Raw genomic sequence first — 17569 nt, forward strand, 5'->3', positions numbered from 1 at the left:
CTGCCCATGCAGGGGATACGGGTTCGTGACCCGGTCCAGGGGGATCCCATGTGCCACGGAGCGGCTGGGCCGGTGAGCCATGGACGCTGGGCCTGCGCGTCCGGAGCGTGTGCTCCGCTACGGGAGAGGCCGCGGCAGTGAGACGCCTGCGTACCACAAAAAAAAAAAAAGGTAAAGAGAGAAGACATAATAACCAGTATCAGGAAAATAAAATAATCATAAGAGGGTATTAGGAACCAATCTCATGTTAAGAAATTGGAAATTGTAGACAAAATGGACAAATAACTAGAAAAATGTAACCAATCACACTCAAGGATATATAGAAAATCTAAAGTTCATTACCATTAAAGCAATTGAGTAATCAAAAATATTCCAAGAAAATTCCAGGCCAACACAACTTCAGTGGTGAATGATATCAGGCATTCAAGGGAGAAATAATTCCAACAATTCCAATTTTTAAAATTCCAGAGAACAGAAAAAGAGGGTGTTCTTCCCATGCCATTTTATGGTACTAGCATAATCTTGATATTAAAACCCGTTGAACAGTGCAGAAAAGGAAAATTGTAGGCTCATCAGACTTATGAACATGGATTTAGAAATCCTCAAATATTAGGAAACCAGATATAGCAATATAAAGCAGGATAATGTATCATGAACAAGTCGGTTTTATCCCAAGAATGCAAGATGAGCATTAGTAAATCACAGTGTAATTTGCCACATTAAAAGATGATAATCATAAGAACTTCTCAAAAGATGCAGGAAAAGCATAATAAATTTATATATTGACTTAAAAAAAAATAACTCTTTAACAAATATGAACCAGAAGATAACATCTTTAATATGCTGGGGAGTCAGGAGGGAATTAAACACCCCACCCCACTTCCCAAGGATGATAGACTTTCCTATTTATAGGAAATACTTGCAAGTGTTCCATCTAAGACTGGGAATAAGACAAGGATTTCTGCTAATGATACTTCTCTTCAGAGCCTAGCCAGTATATAACATGATAGTAAAATGAAAAAGTTCTGTAAATAGAAAAACACAACTGTCATATGCAGAAAATATGATTGTATTAACTGAATCGGTAGATAAAGTATTAGAATTAATGTGTTTTTGTTAAGATTTTTGGATATAAAAATCAGGTTAAAAATCTTTTTCTGTTAACGAACAGCCTTTTCTTTTTTTCTGACATGCTGTGCTGCTTGCAGGGTCTTAGCTCCCCAACCAGGGATTGAACCCAGGCCCACGGCAGTAAAAGCGCTGAGTCCTAACCACTGGACTGCAAAGGAACTCCCAACACCATAATGTCATAATGTTTTGAAATGAAAAATTTGAAGCTTATTATTTACAGTAGTCAGAAGTACCTAGGAATAAGTCTAACAAAAAAATGTGCCCAGTTTCTATGGGAAGCAGCTTTGTTTAGACATTAAAGGAGACCTAAATAAACAAACCATTGGGCAACTCAATATTTTAAACATGCCAGTTCTCCCCATATTAACCTGTAGTTTCAGTGCATTTCCATTCAAAAATCCCAATGGGTTCTTTTTGTGGTTCTTTTTGACAGCTGATACTAAAATTTAATGAAAATGCAAAGAGTCAAGATTAGCCAAAACATTCTTAAAGAACAAAAATAAGTAGAAGGATTTGCTGTGTTCTAACTTACAGAGTAAGATTTACTCTAAAGCTGCAGTTGAATTACTGCATGGACAAACAGACCAGTGGAACAAAGTAGAGACCCCAAAAGTGAGATCCCAAAAGAAATGGCCACCTAATTAATAGCAAAGAAAGCAGCAAAAAGCAGTAGGGAGGAATGAATGACTTGTTTTATAAATAAGATGAAATAAAGAAAATTGATGATTTGGGCAACAGATTGAACCGCTGCCTTATCCTTTGTTCAGTACTCAGCTCCATTTGGATTTTAGACCTAAGTGTGGAAAAGTGAAATTTTAAAGCTATTAGAAGATAATATAGGGAATTTTTTTTATGAAAATAAAGGAAATAATAAATTTGAACCCATTACTTCAAAAGTCACCGTGAAGAGAATCACAGGTCAGGCTAAGAATGGAAGAAGATATTTGCAATACATTAAAACGGTGAAACACCTGAATCCAGCATACGTAAAGAATTATATATCAACAAGAAAAGGCAGACCAATAGGAAAATGGGTGAAACAGACTTGAACAGCTGTTTCCCCAGAGGAAATCCCAGTGTCTAATTAGCATATGAAAAGATGCTCAGCCTCCTTTATGGGGAAAGAAAATCAAAGCCACAACAGAATGCTTCTGCCTATCTTTCAGATTGGCCAATTTTTAAAAGTCTGACATTATCAAGTATTAATGAATTCATGGGGCAATGGGAACTCTAATACCAAGGTGGTAACCGAGTAAATTTGCACAACCACCTTGAAGGCAGCTTGGCATTATTTGCCAAAGTTTGAAAATACACATGCCCTTTGGCCCAGGGTGTCAACTACTAGGTATATACCTTAGATTAGAGAAATATGTACCCATAACACACCAGCATACATATACAAAAATGTTTATGGCAGTACTGTTGGCAGTGGCTCCAAACTGGGAACCGTGTAAGTGTAGAATGGATAAATTCATTGTGGTGTTTGTCCAATGAGGTTCTATACAATAATGAAAATGGAAACTAGAAGGTCTATGTATAACCACATGGATGAATCGTACCTAAAATTTTTTAAGTAATTCAAACCAAATGATTGTTTAGAGAGAAGCATTTATGGGAAGTAGAATGTGTAACTCTAAGGGAAAGAGAAGACTGGAGAGCAGGGACTTTCGAGAGGATGCTGGACAGTTTTCTGTTTCTTGGCTTGGATGGTGGTTATACTTTTTTGTGTTCTAGTCATTATAATGTACTGTTTTTTGTACTTTCTATGTGTTTTACTTTACAATAACAATAAAATTTTTAAACACCTAAGTATCATGCTCTGCTAATCAAGTATTTTCTGGTTAAGAAAAAAAATTACTCTCAGCCCCCTTTCTGTAGCTCCCCTCTGGTCCTTTTTTTTTTTTTTTTTTTACAGCAAAACTCCTCAAAAGCATTTTTGTACTTGTTTATGGTTCTTCCGTTCTTTACTGAATTCACTACAGTTTGGCTTTTATCCTTACCAGAATGACTTCCATGTTGCTAAATTCATTGGTCAGGTTCTCAACTCTTAATGGCTTTTAGCAGCATTTGACATTGTTGATCACTCAGTCTTCATTCAAATTCTTTTTTCTTTGGCCTCCAAGAGACCAAATTGTTTGAATTTTCTTTCTTCTTTACTGGCTATTTCCTCTCAGTCTCTTCCGTTGTTCCTGCTCTCTCCAACCTCTTAATGTAAAGTACCCTCAGGCCGTAAGCCCTGTCCTTTTATTTTCTTGGTTATTTTGTCCTTTTTAGCTTATACCATCCTTATGTTGACCACTCCCATATTTATAATTCCAGCCTGAACCGCTCTCCTGAACTCTAGACTTGCATATCCTATGTGACAGTTACAGTTGGATATCTAATAATCTTCTCAAATTCATCATGTTCACTCCATGAGGAGAGAGCTTGAAAGCTCTACATTCCCTTCTAGGTTTTGCCCCATGCTTCGCTTCATTTGGCTGGTCCTCCTAATTCATATCCATTGTATTAGTAAAATGGAAATTGCGAAGCAGAATTACTGTATTTAATTAAAACAGCCTTTGCATGTGAAAGTTTTGGTCTTAGTGGGGAAAGTAGTGTTTAAATTTAAAAGTATCCAAGGTTGCCAGTGCATTTTTGCAAGTGGTCCTCAGACTTTTGAGCCTGAGTCTCTGTATAAGACAGCCTTTCTCAACCTGCGTTCTGGGAGAGAATAAGCCCTATTGCCTTAAAGTATCCACTGTATGTGTGTGTGTGTGTATATATATATATATATATAGTTAACTTCTCTCCCATGCATCTTGAGTGGTACTTAACTGTGCACCATCCTTGAGAGAATTGGCAAAAGAGTCACTTTACTGTTCGAAATAGTCATTTTCTGTTGTTTGGTTCAGATGAGGAGACCGTACTGAGAAGGTCTGTGAAGAGATAAACTTCACTCACCTGTCATTCTGAATAATGCAAATTGTCACCTGCCTTGTGGTCAAGGCTGTAATAAAACTAATGCCTGTGTGATTTTTATTCAGACTCCAGCTTGAGAACCTTTACAAATTGACTGTTAAACCTTATGATTTTGAGTTATCTGTTTATATCATGATTTAATTTTTAAAGGGCAGCTTCTAAGGGAATGCTGGTAATGAGGCACTTGGTTTAGAAATTTTCTAAAATTGCATAATAAATCGTACAGTGTTCTCCCTCACTTCCCTTAGTCTTTCTATCCATCCTCCTCTCGGGATAACTGACTAAATGGTAATAACTTTCAAGCATCAGCCCTTGATTACCTATGGTTTCAATATCAAGGAATATATCTTATTATTTTGTTGTCCATAAGCGAGAGGCATCTCTGTTAAAATTTAGGAAAAAAATTTACTTGTGCTTTACTACATTTTCATATATTTAGTAGTACCTTCTCAGCTGTGTTTGCTTTTTATATGGTGACTAACAGTTTTATATTAACATTATAAATAGCTTTGTTTTCTGGTTGATAAAAACACAAATGTGGGGGAAATAAATACATGTTTTCTATAATAAATGTTTTCATTGGTAAACATTTATTTTCATATTATCTAGGCTATCAAGTACTAACTCCAACTGCCTATTATGATCAGACTGGTGCCTTAGTGGTTGGCCCTGGAGCAAGAACTGGCCTTGGAGCTCCAGTTCGATTAATGGCTCCAACACCTGTTTTAATTAGTTCAGCAGCAGCACAAGCTGGTAAGTGTAACTGACATTTGCAGGGATAATATTTTTCTGGTATTGTTTGAGATGTTTCAAAAATAGAAAATGGTTTTCTGGGTAGTTTTAAGAAGTGTCTGAAATTTAATTTACAGCAGCAGCAGCAGCAGCTGGAGGAACTGCAAATAGTCTCACAGGCAGCACAAATGGTCTCTTCCGGCCACTTGGCACTCAGCCACCACCGCAGCAGCAGCAGCAGCCGCAGCAGCCAAGCACTAATCTGCAGTCTAATTCATTTTATGGGAGCACTTCTTTGACTAATAGCTCCCAGAGCAGTTCTTTATTTTCTCATGGACCTGGCCAACCTGGAAGTACATCTCTTGGCTTTGGAAGCAGTAGCTCTTTGGGTGCTGCTATAGGCTCAGCCCTCAGTGGATTTGGTTCATCAGGTAAGTTTCTTTTTAAGATGAGTGTACTGCTAAGTGGACATGAGGTATATGTATTTGTTTTTAATATTAATATAAACAGTAATAGCTTGTGTAGAAAGGACAGGAATAAGATGCTGGTATATTGGTTTAGTTTTGTAGCTGAAAAACCGCCTCCTGCAACATTTAGGAATGCTTAACTCATTTCAAGCAGCCCATGCTTTACTCAAATATAATACATTTTCCCCTGGCTTTAAGAATTATATTACTGTAATTTTTGTTTTAGTAAGGTTTGTTTGGGATAATATATATTATGCTAATTACTAGCTCTTCCCTTTGCTCTATAATATTAATGTTCGAGGAAGTAAATATTTTTGCCATCTTAAGTTTCTGGTGTTTTAAAATAATCTTTGTGTGCTCATCAGATGATTTATTCTTATTAAATGCTAATGGTTGTTAATGGTCTTTATTTGGTATAATATATAAAAATAAAATATGTTGTAATGTTCTAAACAGAAGCCCCTAATATAAATATGCCTATCTTTATATTAAACAACTTAGCCTTTATCACTAAAAGTTCATTTAAAAGGACTTTTTTTCCTATCTCCTAGTTTTATATATAATCCTTAAGAAATCCAACTTTTAAATAGCTTCACAAAATAAATAATTTACCCACACAAACTGATTTTGTAACTGAGGAAGAGCCGAAATCAGAAGAGGCCCACACTGACACCCTGTTGGCACACATTGTATTATCAGTCTCTGATGTTTCCAGAGTATTCAGGAAACAGGGAAAAAACAGCTTACTCTCATTCTCTTGGTACAATTGACAGCCTTTTCTTTATGAGGGGCAGGGCCATTTATTCACACCTCAGGAGGTTTTTTATTCCTCTCATGTCCTTGAGTCTTAAAATAAAATCTGGTTCTCATCTGTTTTCCCACCACATTAAATTATATTCTTTTCTGGTGTGAAAAATGGCAAAACTAACACATGCCAGTCATTACTAAACTGTGCTTGCCAATTTTCTAAGACAGTATCTTCTGAACTTCTTGAACATTCATATTTATAAATATGATGGTCTAGAACAACTATAAACTTTTAGGTGCAGAATGCTTTTTTGTTACAATGAAATACAAAAGGGAAATATATTTGCCTAATACAAAATTACCTAAAGAAATGGGCATGGGAACTTCCAAGGAAAAGTCTAGTGAACCTGTGTAGAGACTGTTTAGTCTTAATTTTCCTGTTTGATTTTTTTTCATTCCTTTTGGAGCTTAGTCTTTTTATCTCTAGCCCAAGTACTCCCATAGACTCATTTTTTTTGTTTCTAACACAATTGACAAGCATTTTCCCCAAATAATCCTAGATTGCTGGAGAAAATCAAAAGAACATATAACTTTATAAAAAAAATTTTTTTGTGGAAATAACTAGTTTCTATAGATTGTAGACCCTAAGTAATCCAGGAAAAATAGAGAAAAGACTTGATAAATCTCATGTTCCCTTTTCTAATAAAATGTCACTTATGGTCTGGTATAGATTTGTAGGAACCCCAAATTCCCATTTATCTCTTAGTTGTTAGGAGCCTTCCCCCTGCATTCAGGAACTGGTGAGCCATAAACATTTTGTTCTCTACCGATGTCCCCTGCAGCTGCCTCTTTCCCCAAAACTGATCATCTTCATTCCTCCCTTATTTATGAGCATTGCTTACTCCATTCTGATTTCCGGTTTGGGGTACCTCTGTTTTACCTTGCTTCAGAGGACATTAACAATTGCCACCCCTAAATACCAGTAAATAACCTGTCATCTCCCTCCTCTTGGACATTTCATGAGCGTTCAGTCAAATGCTGCACTTAGGTACTCTTCAAAGTCTACCCATTACCTTTTACATTATGGTAATTCCATACCTATATGAAATCTAAAATATAATGTGTTTATGTGCTCATGTACACACACAGTAACATATACACAGTCATTTACCCATATGATGAAATTATGATGCTTAGTAGTGTTAAATACCCCAGTTTATAACTCAGCTCACCAGGAAGCTTAGCCATTGTAATAAAATCACCATTTCTGTGACCCATTAGAATGTTCTTTTACAATTGAAAGTTTGTAATTTAACATTTTATCCACAGTTGATAAATGATTAGTGACTCCACTGTCTAGCCGCTTAGATATTTTAGGTATACTTCGTTTTATATTTTGTAGTCATACTGTTGCAGATAATTTAGGCATATAGTAAAATTTAAGGAGCCAGCTTGTTAGGTTTAAAGTAAAGCTATTTCTGAATTACTTTTAAATGTTCGGCTTGGCTTTTCCTTTTTAGAGGAAAATAATATCGCATGTGTCAAAACTATGGTTTCTTTGATTATTTGCCAGGGGAATGATAGTGCTGCTGCTCTCATTGGAGAGCTGTCGTCTTTTTCCTCGTCATATAAATTGTTTTCTGAAATAAATAGGAATTTTAAATGTAGCCATGTTTTAGAAAAATCACTTTGACAGTGTCCTTTTAAATTAGCATAGTTAATATAGCATACATTGACAATTTTGCCAAAACCATTCTTACAATAGTGTTTATTTTTTGCTATTAAAAATGCATATAGTTACTAGTATTTCCCTGTAATATATCTTAAAAAGTGAGAATTTCAATAAAACATGATCAGTCTTCCAGAAACTGCACTCACTGGTTTAAAAGGTTGAATACTGTTTATATATTTTGCTTAATACAGTAGTGTGAGCCTGGTATTTTTCCTTTATAGAATTTTAAATTTGGTAAAACCAATGTAATTAAGTTTCCTATCTGTGTTAATAAGCTTAACTTGGTCTACCATCATGTGCTCTGCTTAATTTTTCTCTTTAATCTATACCCTTATGATCTATTTATAATTGACTTGCTATTAGAAAACCACAACCTAATAGAAACTTTAAAATTTTCTTGAAAAGAATTACCATATTGGTCCGAATATAGAGCTTGTCCTTAAAAAACTTGATAGGTTAAGAAATGTATTATGAAATTATTTTGGATGTAAAAGGCTTCAGTTTAAAAAGGCTTAGAAACAGTAAAAAACATATTTGAAAATATGGGCTCTAAGTGACACTTATGAATTGGGAGTTTTGGACAACTCTTTTAAACACTTAGTAAAGAATTTGATTATCCAAATATATGTTGATTAACAGCCAGATCTTGTTGCTTTTCTGAGCATGCATAGCTACATGGTAATGTGAACCTACCATTTTTTTATGATTTTATGAAGTACAAAAGAAAAAAACTAGAAGGTTAATAGTTGAATTGGGGATTAAGTGAAAAACGAAAAAAAATTGGTATGTAGTACAATAAGGGATGTGATATAATTGTATATCATATAAGAAAACAAAGGCTGATCAGTCTTTACCTGAGTAAGGGACTCATGAGGCCAGAAGTAGAATCTTAGGAATGGAAGATCCTGAGGGGTAAGTGAACACATGTCTGGTTGATAACAGTAATGACAGCTATCAGTTTTCTAAGAGAAAGTTTGATTTTTCCATATGTATTTTGAAATTTAGTTGTTGAAGGATAGGGAGAATGTGTAGTGTGAAAAGTACTGAGGAGTTAGCTGCCATCTATACTTCACAGCTGACTAATATTCGGGCCAATATGGACTTTAAAGGACTATGGTTTGAACACAAGCTGGAAGCCAAATCAAATGTGAATGGCGAGGGAAATGTATTAATATTCTGTTTATCAGTATAATCTTTTCTTGGCATTGGGTTGAAGTCTAAGAACTTGGTTCCAGAGATTAGGATACTACCAAAATTTAACCTTATTGGAATTTAATCGCTAGCATATTCTAAAGCAGACAACTTAAAATTTCAGGGTTTATAAATCATACCAGGGTATTAAAGCACAGTAATCATATGTGTCAGTGGTAAATATGTGTGAAATAATGAACATATGAGTGACTGCTCTTAAATATTTGGTTATTTTCTTGGGGTGCATTTATACCCTTTTATGATTAATAAGTTAGTATGTATAGTTATCACAGTAATTATCTTCTCTATAATGTTTCTAAAAATAATTATTGTGATCACTTCTGTTATTTCCCAGCAAGAGTTGGGGATAGGTTTTATTCAGTTAACACTGTATGTAATTAGGGTTTTTTTTATTTCTTCTTCAGTTGGCAGTTCTGCAAGTAGTAGTGCCACAAGGAGAGAGTCTCTATCTACTAGCTCTGACTTGTACAAAAGATCTAGTAGCAGCCTAGCACCCATAGGGCAACCATTTTACAATAGTCTGGGATTTTCCTCCTCTCCAAGTCCAATAGGCATGCCTCTGCCAAGCCAAACTCCAGGACATTCACTTACGCCACCGCCATCACTTTCATCACATGGATCCTCATCCAGTTTGCATTTAGGTAAAAAAAAAAAACCAAAACCCTTTTTATTTGTATGTATACATGTGAGTGTGTTTGTGTGTGTGTTTTATAATATGTGTAAAATATTTAATGTTGGATAAAACATGCCAAATTGCTTTTGCTTCTAGATATTACCCTTTTGAAAAAGTTCTACTTTTGTGAAAATTCAAAGTGAGGGTCTAATGTACAGTAAGGTAAAGACCCCTATTGTATCTTATGTTCCTTTTATGAAATACAGTGGTGTGTTTTTTTTCTCGTCTGTGCTTTTGATTTCTGTGTGTTTTAGATCATCTGAAAAGTCAATTATTTATACGTGATAGTGAAAGAAATTTCACGATCAAAAATTTGTGCACACCATATAAAATGGATAAGTAATAAGAACCTGTTGTATTAAAAAATACAATAAAATTCAGAAAAAAAGTTTGTGCACACCAAAAGCAATCATTAGTCACATAGTTATTGAACTTTAAATAATTTAGTTTAGTATGATGGTTTTTGCTTTGGCCTTTGAATGCCTGGCCATTTTACCACAGGGTTATATCAGGGTATATGAATTGAGTATGTTTGTGAGTTAGAGAATCTTATGTATGGGTTTGGTCCATGTAGTTCTCTTACTTTTGAACACATTGTTTAAGAAAAAAATGTTCTAAGCTTGCTGTACCCTTGAAATCGGAACATTTAGAACTTTGGTTTATATCTGTATATTAAAATCGCCCCCACCCCAAGATTACTTGAATTGGTGGTTACCTTTTTCCCACTCCAAGAAATATTTAGCCATGTAGTTAACAGTATATTTGGAAGGGTTTTTGGATATCAGAGGCTGTGTATGAATCCCTCCCTGTCTCTTCAAAGAAAGTATTTTATTAAAATTAGATTTTGGATTTTTGTAATTCTAGTCATTTCAGCTAAAACTGAGAGATTCTGTTGCTGATTCTTATGTGCTTAGGAAGATTTAAATCAGCTTGTGATTTTAAAAATAATGTTGCTTTTGTAAGCAGATATATTATAAATTAGTGATTATGTTTGACCCCGCCACCCCCATCATAAGGCTATAGTTATTTTTTCCTAAAGCTCAGTAATACAGTGAGTGTCCATGTAACAAAGGAATATTTTACAGTGATCATCATTTAGATTTATGTTATTACAAAGTGGGCTAGATTTCTTTTTTAAAGACTGGTCCTCCACCCCAAATTCTGGGCCTTTGCTCTTTTGGGGGATATTGACTGTATACAACCAATTAATTTATTTGAGTGGGGTCCTAAGATCTGCTTTGCAGCACTGTTTGTGTAAACTTAGTTTTTTAGCCTACCACTTTCCTTCATAAAATCTTGTCTTAGTCATAGGAGCTACTCAGTTCCTGATTTTTTTAATTTCTATTCAGACCCACTCCTACCACTCCCATATAAAACGTGCCTTTGAGACTTTGAAATTGACACAAAAATTTGGAACAAAACAAACCTTAAAATAGACCTTTTGTAATAGTTTTGTGTTATATTTGTTAAGATTATATTTGTCACGTCCTGTCATTTTTTTCATAGATAAGTTTCAGATCAGATTTCTGTCAACTGTTACTGCTTACGTTGTGCTTTAGTGCCTGTGTAAATGGCATTAATTATTCTACATGGCTTGCTTAGAAATTGGATTATAAATGACTTTTTAGATGTCTCTAATTAAATAGCAATCTAGATACTTTTTTTTGACTATAAAGAACCCAGGCATATAGATGCTTCTAGAAGGAATTCTAGTCAGTTATGAGAAGTAATCATCGTGTGGGCCAGCAGTTCTACATTGTAGCCTGATGCTTTTGTACCCATAGTTTAAGCTAAACTCCTTAGTTTAGCTTCACCTTGAAATCTAGCATTTAAACACACATCTGATTGAAATTGTCTGTAGATTATTTTCTTTTGTGATTCCCCAGTTTCTTATAGCTTTAGTTATATTTATGACTAGCAACCTTGTTTGTTAACAAGGAATAGACCCTCCCAAGTTGAAAATAATTAAGTAGATTGCATAAATTTGCTCTTTGTATAGTGTTCATGGAAATAATCTATCTTTCGTTTTCATATCATTGAATCACGATGCAAGACTTACGTGCTCTCCAGTCTAAAAAATATATATTTTAAATTGTATATCCCTGAAGTGGATTTCTTCATGAATCAAGTTATCAAGGCTGCTGATTGATAAAATACCTATGAAAATGAATTTGCATAGCCATTTAAAAAATAATCTTACTCTGCTCACATATTAAGAATATGATATCATAAAACAGGGATAAATTCTCAGTTTCATTAGAATTGGTTGGAATTAATTAGTTCCAGCTGACTTTCTTATGCGATTTTTAAGACACGTAACCATTATAGTTATTGGTAGGTCTGGATATCTATATTCTTAAAATATTGGATGAAACAGGTAACTTTTTTTTTTTTTTTTTTAAACACCTATGCCTTTGCTCATGCTAGTTACTTGATTCACAGAAAAAGTGAATAGCAACATTGTGTGCTTCTGGCTTTCCAACAAAGATGTTTCATTTTTAAAAAATAGCTGTCATTTGATCAACATAAGTATTTTTAGCAGGATGACCGGTAGTCACTTTGTGATGGAATAACAAGTATTTCAACTGATGAATTTTGGTTGTTCATTTTTTTATAACCTAAAATATTTTTAAGATTTGCAACCTTGTTGCTTTTTAAATATATTGAAGTCAGAAACATGAAAAAGTAATTTTATCTTCCATATTCTAGTATGAAATTTCTAAGAGATAGAGATTCCTTTTTTAAAAACAATTGTAGCTACAAAATCATTATCATACCTTTTAAAATTTATAAATTCTCATTACTCTAATTTCCCTAATTGACTTAAAAGTCTTTTTACAGTTGTTGTGTTTCCATCAGGGTCCACATAAGGTCCGTCATTTGTTTGATGTCTTTTAATATGGAACCATTTCCCCATCCTCTTTTTTTTTCCCTTCACATTTATTTGTTGAAGAAGCTTTGTCCTGTTGAATATCCCACATTCTGGACCTCGATGGTTTCTTCTCCATGGTGGTATTTATTTAACATGTTCCTCTATTCTCTGAATTTTCTGTAAAATGGAATTAAATTTAGGGGTTTGATCTGGTTGTTTGTTTGCTTTGCTATTTGGTTCTGTATTTCTGCTGCGCCATATCAGGAGACACATGTCTGGATATTTCCTTTGTGAGGTTGTCTGCCAAATCCACCTAATGGCTTAGCAGCCTTTGATCATCACCTAAGGATTTCTTCAGAGGTTGCAAAATGGTGATGCTCTGTCAGTCCTTTTACATTTGTTAGCTGGAATTTTTCTATGGAAAGGAACTTTCATCAGTTGTGAGGTTACCCTAAAATATATAGTTCATATAGGAGTCAGGATAATGCTTGATTTCTTTTCCTTTATTTTCTGACCTTGGGAAATGAGAATTGAGGATGAGAATGAGTTGATGCCCTAGCAACTTCTAAAGGTGACTTGCAGGGTTTTTTTGTTTTTGTGTTTAAATCATCATTGTTTCCTGTAGTGTAAATTGATGGATTTTAGGATAGTTGTTATGTTTCAGTCCATTGCAGACTGGGAGATAACACTTTTTATACCTTGATGCTAAAATATTACTATCTTTGGCCATTTGGAGTCCCTTAAGATTGGTTCCCACGTTGGCTACAACTTGTTAAAAGCAGCGCTTAAAATACTGATCAGAGAAACAAGTGGAAAAGAACAAGGAAGGAGAACAACTTTAAGATTAGTGGTTTTTATCTTGAAATGCAAAGAGCTCTGTCAAATTCTGGGCTCCAAGTTCAGCCTTGAATATTAAGTGAATTATTTTCTCATGTTATTACTGATTTATAGAGTTGGGGGGGAAATTTTTCTACCTGTAGTTGTTTTTTTTTTTTAAAATCCTTTATGATAGAAGTCAGTCTATTATTTTGAGATACATTACTCCCAGTAAAAGAAGATTAAATATTTCAAGTATTATTTTACTCATCTACCTGGAGCTAGCTAACTAGTTCTTTCCTTCCTTGTTTCCTTTCTTTTTCTTCTTTGAGTAAACATTTAAAATATGTTAGTGATTTCGTATTTACTCTAATCTTTATGCTCATAATAGTTAGATTGATATGGAACTTCTTGGGTATAAAGTAACATTTTGTGTTTTTATTTAACTTAAGGTTTGACAAACTGATGGCTTCTTCCCTTGTACCTCTTCATTTTTGAACTGGCTTGTTTTTTCTTAAGAAAAGGGTGATAAAAAGTCTAATTCCAGCTTTGAACTCAGTGAAATTAGTTAATTCAAAGGTGGCTGTCCGTTTTGAAGATTCCTTAATGTCATGTATTCAGTAGTCACATAGTGCTTTAACTTGCAGTAGATTAAAAAACTTTATAACCTGTCTTCTCTCCTAATCACAGAAAATTTTATATGAAACGTAGACATGGTAATAATATTAACTGTGTTAGAGTCATTTTCCCTGTTCAGTAGTAGTTAATCTGTTGAAATTGCTGACCTTTGGCAGATCTGGTCATCCGCTTCTCTTAGAATGAGATGTTTGAGAATTAAAACAAGTATGGCCAAATTGGTTGTAAAGCTATGTGCAATTTTTCTGAATTTCATATATGGTCCTTAAAGCAGAAAACAATATAAATTATTTTGAAGTTTTCATTGAAAGTATTATTATTCTTTAAATAGCAAGTTCCCTGTAACTGAATAGCATTTGATAGTTTTCTAAAGCACTTTCATATTCATTATTTCATTTCATCCTAATTGTTAACATAAACTGGCTGAGTGATCTGCCCATTAAAGATGAGACAGTTGTAGGTCATATGAGCCCAAGAGACTTGCCCAAACCAGTAAATGGCAGAACTGAAGCTAGAACACTGTTCTGACTCCTGATACTATCTTTTCTTTTTTTGTTCTGCTATTCTATAATGAATTGAACAATTTTACAAAGTATATCAATAACAGTATTCTACTCAGCCTCTCGAATTTAACCTCACAATGGTGTAGGTTATGTGTTTTTAAAATGTGTATATAAGATTACTAGACTTCTAGATCCCTTTCTCAGTTATTCTTGAGATTTATAGAAAAGCTCTTATCTACTCTATGAAATAAGAATATGTGTCACTCATCAGGCAGGCCACTCAGGGACTGAATATATGTTGGACAACAGGACTGAATGGATAGGACAACATACTCAGCTCTCAACAGAATATTATTTGCAGGTTCTCATGGTGGTATAGGTGAAATCACTGCTTCAACCCATTGGTGCATCTAAAAGTCATTTATTTGTTGAAAAGTATGAAATATGTTGTGAAAAAGTTCTAAAATTATTGTGTGGAAGAATTTTTTATTTTATGTTTCATTTCTGTGTACAAATTCATTAGTCTTAGTTCTGGTTTGGGGTCACAATGATTAATTTTTGCCCTTATGTTTTATCCATTATCCTCTGATAGTGTTATCTATGACTTTGTGCTTCTAATGACTGAGAATGTTTTCACCAGCCAATTCAGTTAAATGTAATCTCAGATTTGAGACTAAAAAATACTTGATGATTCGATTCAGTGGTTTACCATACCAAAATCACTTGGAGTGCTTGTTTAAAATACCTAGAATGAGGAGGTGAACGATTTGGAAATGTGTGGCAACAGTTTTTGGTTGTCATGATTGTGGGGATGCTGTGGACATTAAATACCCAGCAGCCAGATGCTAAACTTCTCATTTAAAAAAGATTATCCCACTGAAGTTTCCAGTAGCACTCACGTGAAGAAGAGACACCTTGGAACAATTCATAGTTTATATAAGGTGTTACTCCAGTTCACACTTCTTTGTAACTCATAATTCCTGGATCTCTAGTGTGTTATATGAGCCTTTGATCTTGTCCCCCATCATCTCCCTAATGGATTTCGTTCTTCCTGCCTTGTTTCCGTCTATAGACCTGAAGTCTGCTTGCCATTGCATATTTTAATTTTTGAAAAAAAGCTTATGGGATGAGAGAAAATAGAAAAGTCTGGTCTCTTACTGAATATGTTTTTAAATATTTTTTCCCTTGATAGGTATTTTGCAGATTGGAGCCATTTCTTTAATGTTGTTGACTATAATTCTGTGTATATCATTATTTACTATCATTTGGTTGTTTTATTTTTTATTCATTGTCTCTACCTTTCCTTCATATTTGCATTACAGCTCCTCCCTCAATTGTTTCTCTACCTTTCTTTCTTACTGATATCAAATAAGTCTTCATGTGCCTTAAAAACAGTCTATCAAGAATTCACCAAGCACTTACATCATTGCACTGTTTATACACTAAATAATGTACATTAAGTAAACATAGGATCAAAAAACTCTTAAAATATAGGCAGATGTGCTTCACGAGAGATCTGCAGCTTTAGCCAAATAACCTTTAAAAATGAATGCAGGGCTTCCCTGGTGGTGCAGTGGTTGGGAGTCCGCCTGCCGATGCAGGGGACGCAGGTTCGTGCCCCGGTCCGGGAAGATCCCACATGCCACAGAGCGGCTGGGCCCGTGAGCCATGGCCGCTGAGCCTGGGCGTCCAGAGCCTGTGCTATGCAACGGGAGAGGCCACAGCAGTGAGACCTGCGTACCGCAAAAAAAAAAAAAGAATGCAGCATGGGTCTCATGGGGTAATAACTAAAAATTGACTTATGTTTAGAATATTTTTACCTGAGACTGTTTCCTTAACCAGGAATAAGTCCATTGGAGGAAGGGCAAAATCTTTACACTCTAAACCATAAAAGCACTGACTGAAGTTAAAGAAGGCAAATAAATGAAAGGACATGTCATGTTTGTGGCTTGAAAGACTCAGTATTATAAAGATACCAACTGTCTTTTAATTGATGTATAGATTTAGCACAATCTCAATAAGAATTTTTCAGGCTTTTTAAAAGAAATTGACAAGCTGATTTATTTAATATGAATGGAAAAACAGAGCCAAGAGTAGTCAAGACAGTCTTGAAGAACAAATTTAGAATTTAATCACTTGGCCAGATATTAAACTGCAGTGGTAGTTTTACTAAAATTGTGGTATTGGCACATGGATAGAGAAATAGATGGGTGGAATAGAGGATCCAGAAATAGACCTGCTCGTTTAGTTACCTGATCTGTGGCCATGGTGCCACTCTGGTGTATTTAGGAAGCATGGTCTTTTCAGTAAGTTGGACTGGAGCAATTGAATATCCAAATGGGGAGAAATTAACTTTGACTCCTCTTTCACACCACACACACACACACACACACACACACACACACACACACACACACACACACACACTCACCTTCATTCTCAAAGCAATCAAGGAACTTGCTGGTAGTCATGAAGTTAGTAAGGAACAAAAATTTTGAGTCCATGTCTGCCTGGTTCATTCCAAGGTGTCACACTGCTTCTCAAAGAATGCTTTTTTTTCTGTCTACTATCGCTCTAAATAAATAAAGGATCTTTTCCTATTCCCTAGGTTTAGAATTTCTGTGAACTTTTTTTATAAAATTGTGGTAAAATATAATTTAGCCTATTGTGAGTTGGTGGGGAAAGTGAGTTTGAATGTCAGTATATTGGCATTTTTCACTTGCCTGCAATTGACTCTTTTTTTTTTTTTTTTTTTTTTTTTTGGCTCCTTTGGGTCTTCATTGTTGCGTGCCGGCTTTCTCTAGTTGCAGGAGCGGGGGCTCCTCTTCCTTGTAGTACGCGGGCTTTTCACTGTGGTGGCTTCACTTGTTGTGGAGCACAGGCTTCAGTAGTTGTAGTACACGGGCTCAGCAGTTATGGCTCACAGTCTCTAGAGCGCAGGCCCAGTAGTTGTGGTGCACGGCCTTAGCTGCTCCGCGGCATGTGGGATCTTCCTGGACCAGGGCTTGAACCCATGTCCCCTGCATTGACAGGTGATTCTTAATCACTGCCACCAGGGAAGTTCCCCTGCAATTGACTTTTAATATA

At 35.0% G+C, this 17569-nt stretch overlaps 1 protein-coding gene across 10 annotated transcripts in view; it reads left to right on the top strand.

Moving 5' to 3' along the window:
• Window positions 1-17569, top strand: part of PUM2 (pumilio RNA binding family member 2) — a 91242-nt gene that overhangs the window by 53058 nt on the left and 20615 nt on the right. For 5 of the 10 annotated variants that reach the window (XM_059078541.2, XM_059078540.2, XM_059078542.2 and 2 more), the window contains 3 exons: window positions 4702-4845; window positions 4962-5255; window positions 9387-9623. In XM_059078541.2, the coding sequence (XP_058934524.1) occupies window positions 4702-4845; window positions 4962-5255; window positions 9387-9623 (675 nt within the window). The remainder of the gene's footprint in view (window positions 1-4701; window positions 4846-4961; window positions 5256-9386; window positions 9624-17569) is intronic. The other 5 variants (XM_059078544.2, XM_059078545.2, XM_067008050.1 and 2 more) reach the window with 2 other exon arrangements.

This window comes from Kogia breviceps, chromosome 11 (genome assembly GCF_026419965.1).
Source record: "Kogia breviceps isolate mKogBre1 chromosome 11, mKogBre1 haplotype 1, whole genome shotgun sequence".
In the NCBI taxonomy this organism is placed as follows: domain Eukaryota; kingdom Metazoa; phylum Chordata; class Mammalia; order Artiodactyla; family Physeteridae; genus Kogia; species Kogia breviceps.